Below are 5,094 nucleotides of genomic sequence, written 5' to 3' on the forward strand. Positions count from 1 at the left end.
AAGGAAAACAACAGGGTGATTATTGCTGCATCACAAATAAAACAACTGGTCCAATGAACTTAACAAGTATGACATCAAGATATTTCATATCACGAGAACAACAACGTGAACCTTGTGCACGACTGCTTTGGAGCCTGAGAGAAATAAACTTTGACAAAAATGAAATGTCATGAGGAAATTAGAAGAAACTAGAGCTACAGTAGAAAAACCCAGACATCTTAGAATAAAAAGAAAGAAAGGAGCAGAGTGGGCAACCTTAAAACCACCCCCCATTCCAACCCTATCATACCTCCATCACTTGTAGGGCTTTTACACATCTCTACCATTATTGACCATTATTGAATTCTTCAGCTTTATTCACGTTACCAGCATTGTTTCTATTAGTTTGCTGTGTTTTCTACCATCTCTGGAGTGTATGTGGTGCACCTTTAGATTAAGACTGGAACTGGATGTGTATGTGGATCTGCTCCCGCAGGCAGATGTGGATGTGAGACTTAAAAACTTGAATTGTGTTCTCCATGTGTATTTAAGAGTAAAAGGTGAGGACACTCTGGTGGTTGCCACGCACCAGGAGGATGGGAGGCAGGTCCTTAGACAACGCCTCCAGCCAGGCCATGTACAGGGCGCTGGACACCGCGCCCTTCCTGGCCAATGGCAGACTCCTGCCAAGAGGAAGAGGAGGCAAGAAAAAGAGAGGGCAATAGTTAATAGAGCTGCTTCATTTTAATTAATTGATACTGCTACTGATGTAATACCAGAGCATCAGTAGTGATACCAAGCTATTACTTCTTTTGATACCTCACTTTTAAATTGATATGCTTCTGCAAAACCCTTTTTGTTCCATTAACAAAACCAAAAATGAAATAAAATAATCACACTTGTCTCAACGCAAGCACATGTTTGAGATATATGCCCAAATAAAATACAAATAAATTAATCAAATAAAAGACCACATAAGAACATGCCTAAAGTCACCTATCACCTATAGGGGGTTCCCGCACATTTTGCAAACTTTTCCTGGACTTTTCAAGGACCCATAATAAACTTTTTTTTAAAAACATATAAGATTCATATGCACGCACTGGTCAAGTTGCACTTACAGTTTACCTCCATGTCTGTGAAAACATGGATGCTTCACACACATCTTCCCCTTGACAGCACAGAAAATCAATCAGCACAGTTTCAAGGTGGACACCCAGGATTAGTGTCACCAATTCAGTATCTGACCAAATGCGCTGAATAATGGCCAGAAAAGTGTTTTATGCAGAGCATTAAGATGTCACAGTGAAGTCAACCTTTGACCTTTTAAATATAAAATGTCATTCCTTTATTATTATTATATCATTTTAGACATTTGTGTGAAGTTTTGTCATAATTACCATATGAATTCTTGAGTAATGCCCATACACGTTTTGTGATATCATATTGACCTTAACCTTTGACCTATGACCACCAAAGTCTAATCAGTTTATTCTTCAGTCTGAGTTAATGTTTTTGCCTAATTAGGCAAAATTCACTCAAGGTGTTCTGAAGATATTGTATTCAAGAGAATTAGACGGATGCAAAATGCACCATTACATGACAAGGCCATCTGTGTTATTAAAGAATACACAGGCATAGGCACAAACACAAACACACACAAACACACAAACACACACACACACACACACACACACACACACACAGCAGCTTACATGACAATGAGGTTGGCTGTGCTTGAGTGCTCCTTCAGCAGCTCGTTGAGTCTGATTTGACGATTAGTCTGAAAAGCAAAACAAACACAAATACAGGTTCAAACATTCAGGTATCAGCTTACCAGATACAGTATTTACCACAAGCTGCTGCAACACTGACACTGAGCCAGCAGTAGAGCTCACAGTGCCACACTGCTGGCTGAAAACGTAACTGTTTTCACATTGTTAATAGAGCCAGTTACATTCACTCGCCTGACTTTTTCTTGGGTAAGACGAAATCATATGGGACTTTGTTCAACAGTGACAAAGTGTTTAAACATCTGAAATCAAAATACACAGTACGATACAGAAAACAGTGAATTATAGTGATTAGCAGGGTGCTGACCTTGGCGCGGTATAGCTCCAGCTCATTGTCAGTAATTCTCCAGGGTTCATTGTTCTTAAGCCTCTCAGCTGCCTCTTGCTCCATGTCATCTTCCTTTAGCCGATACGGCTCGATTATCTCCTCAAAGGCCGCCATGCTGCATAACAACAACAGCTTCATGGTTACCCCCCGCATACAAGCATCATAAGGCCTTAAAGAATACACAATTATATTGCGTTCACTTTTTTAATGTCATCTGACTCCCTACAGAATTAAAATCTGTGTTTTTTTAGTGGAGTTTTGTGTAACTGCTGTACAAATCACTGTGCGGAAAATTTAAAATCTTTTTGTTTATTTCCGTGGATTTTGGCCTAGCTGCTCCTCTGATCTGACAATGCATGGAGATTTAAAATGAGTATTTTTCAGTGGAGCTTGGTGTCACTGCTACTCTGATTCAAGTCTGTATGGAGAGTAAAAACCAGTGTTGTTGTTGTTTTTTTTTTAAACTCGAGTTTGCTGTAACTGCTACTTTGATATGACTCCGTATGAAGAGTTAAAATCAATAACTTTTTCAGAGGAGTTTGGTGTCACTGCTCTCTCAGTGATACACCAGATGGGGTTGTGTAAAGTGGTTTTTTTTCCTTGTAAGTTATTTGGTCAAATCATGCAGAAATTTAGAGCATAATGCATAACTGAAGCACTAAAACTTGAGCCTTACTTTTGTAGTTTGGCCCTGGTTTTTATCAATTACAGTGGTGATATTGATATAAGACATTGGTTGGATCAAGGATCTACACTTAGCTGTCAGGCCAACACAGAAGTTGGAAGCAAGTCAACAGTTCATCCAAACCCCTTATTTAAAGATCAAACTGAAAGGGAGCATAGCTGAAATGCTGCTAACAGTACCGCGCTGCAGGATGCATACAACTAAAGTAAGTACAGCAGGCATAGGTTGATTTTTGTGTTCTGCTTGGATTTCTCTTCCAAATAAATTTGACTAAACTTTCCAACCTGTCTGATTGTCTGTTTCTGACTCCTTTTTAGTAATATCACCAAATCGCAAATATTAATTTGGTGAGTATGTTTTTATAAGTGATATCAATGATGTACAGGTCTACAAAATGGAAGCACAAATGGAATGAGCTGTAGTGATCCTGAAAGTTCCAGGAAAAAGACAAAACAACCCTGTTGTGGATCCACATGACCAAAAGCCATGTGGAAATATGTAGAATATCCGTCAAAGAGCCCCATTTCTTTGTCAATGAGTCTGTTGTAAAATCATATAAATATTACTGCTGTAATGATTATTGATCTTGATCGATGAATCAATACAATGATCAGTGCTTCAATATCATCGATGCAAAGTCGAAACATAGCTCCATATCATCATCTTTAGGTAACACCTTTATTTTAAAATTCTCTTTCACCGTCAAAGAGCAGCAGGCAGATAATGGCAAGCAGCCAAGAAAAAAAGACTATAAGGGGTATTGTTGTTTTCTGGGGAATAAATCAGCAGTATGGAAATATTGTTGTTACAGCACATGCTGTATGTAAACAATGTTGTTTTGATTTAAGACAATGTAATGTTACCTGCCTGGCCAGGTGCTAACTTCTGGCTACAGCAACATTAACTGCTCTGTTTCAACAATATTAAGCTGATGCAACATGCATGCAGGCTGAAATCCAACCATGCTGTTCTGTCAGGAGATGCAGCAACTTAAACCAACGGGGAGAAAGAAAAAGTATAAATAATCCATGTAATCTGTTAAACTACAAGTAGAGTAGCAAAGTATGAAAAGAGTAAAATAGATCACGGTTAGGGTTGAAAAGAAAACCTCTTTCAGAAAGGGCTTTCCTATGTGCTGTTTTATGTGCGTTAGTGGAGTCATTTTAAAATAAACTTGAATGCACTTAACCAGTTAGTTATTTCTATGTTGATTTTATCTTTTATGGCCAAAAAAGGGGTGGCAACTTCTTCTCTAATAGACTGCATTAAATGAACACATGATATAAATAAATTTAATTTTGAATTCAATTCAAATACCTTTATTGCCACAGCAATTTGTAAATAAAAAAAGAAGTAAATTAGATGAAGTAATGAAGAAGTAAAAAAGCAATCATATTGCACATGTTGTGGCAGACTTTGTGATTGGCTAATATTGCATCATTGCATCAAGTGTTAACATTGTATTATGATGAAAGTAGTGATTTACATGTCCAATAAATATATAATTTTTCTTATCATTATATGTTCAAAGCAAACAGAAATGTAATGTAAGCTCTCTTGACTGAGCTGCTAATTCTCTGCTTCTGCAGCCATAATCTACTGATGTAATGCCTTCACACAAACACATGAGGGTGGCAGAGATCCAGTCTTGCACTTGCTCTCTGGCTAAAGCCTCACCCGTTTAATATTCATTTATGCAGACTGATGACAAGTGATTCATGTACTTGAAGGTTTAATATAGTAAAGATAAACTCTATTGATGAAAATCAACAATGGTTTTCTATTGCTTTTGATGTGAGTGATATTCATACAGGAACATCCCACTTTGGGAAGTGTTAGGATAATGCTTTCTACATGGCTGATGGTGGATTTCTGCTCTGCTTCTATGTGCTGCAGGATTTTCCATATGATACTGTGACATATATAAACTTTTTGTACAACAATGGAGTAGGAGTTGGAGGATAATCTTAGAGCATTTTTTTAGATCAACATTGAGATTATGATGTAGTTTAATATAGATAGTCTTTCTTATCTGTATTATTATTATTGTTGAAAAATTAATACGACTCTTACTCAGGTTTCTAGTTTGTAATGGTATTGTAACAAAGTGCACTTTGACTATGGCTCTACCACAAATATATTGAGATAACTCAAAGCCTTATTGTAAACATGCTGTTAACTGTTCCTGCTTCAGCATCCACAGTGGGCTAACCCCCTTCATTTCACCCAGCAGAACAAATCAAGGCACACAAACTTTAAGGTTCTGAGGAGCTGCAACATTTATTCATAAACAAACTGAAACCTACACT

The 5,094-nt window shown here is 37.4% G+C and overlaps 1 protein-coding gene across 2 annotated transcripts in view; it reads right to left on the reverse strand.

Annotated features, from left to right (window-relative positions):
* Positions 1-243: 243 nt before the first annotated feature.
* The window catches only part of slc12a2 (solute carrier family 12 member 2), a 119,478-nt gene continuing 114,627 nt past the window's right edge, over positions 244-5,094 (reverse strand). The window contains exons 24-26 of one of the 2 annotated variants that reach the window (XM_033646951.2): positions 2,080-2,215; positions 1,695-1,762; positions 244-662 (exon numbers count right to left, since the gene is read on the reverse strand). In XM_033646951.2, the coding sequence (XP_033502842.1) occupies positions 527-662; positions 1,695-1,762; positions 2,080-2,215 (340 nt within the window). In that variant the 3' untranslated portion in view covers positions 244-526. The remainder of the gene's footprint in view (positions 663-1,694; positions 1,763-2,079; positions 2,216-5,094) is intronic. The other variant, XM_033646950.2, reaches the window with a different exon arrangement.

Source organism: Epinephelus lanceolatus, chromosome 19, assembly GCF_041903045.1.
Source record: "Epinephelus lanceolatus isolate andai-2023 chromosome 19, ASM4190304v1, whole genome shotgun sequence".
NCBI lineage: Eukaryota > Metazoa > Chordata > Actinopteri > Perciformes > Serranidae > Epinephelus > Epinephelus lanceolatus.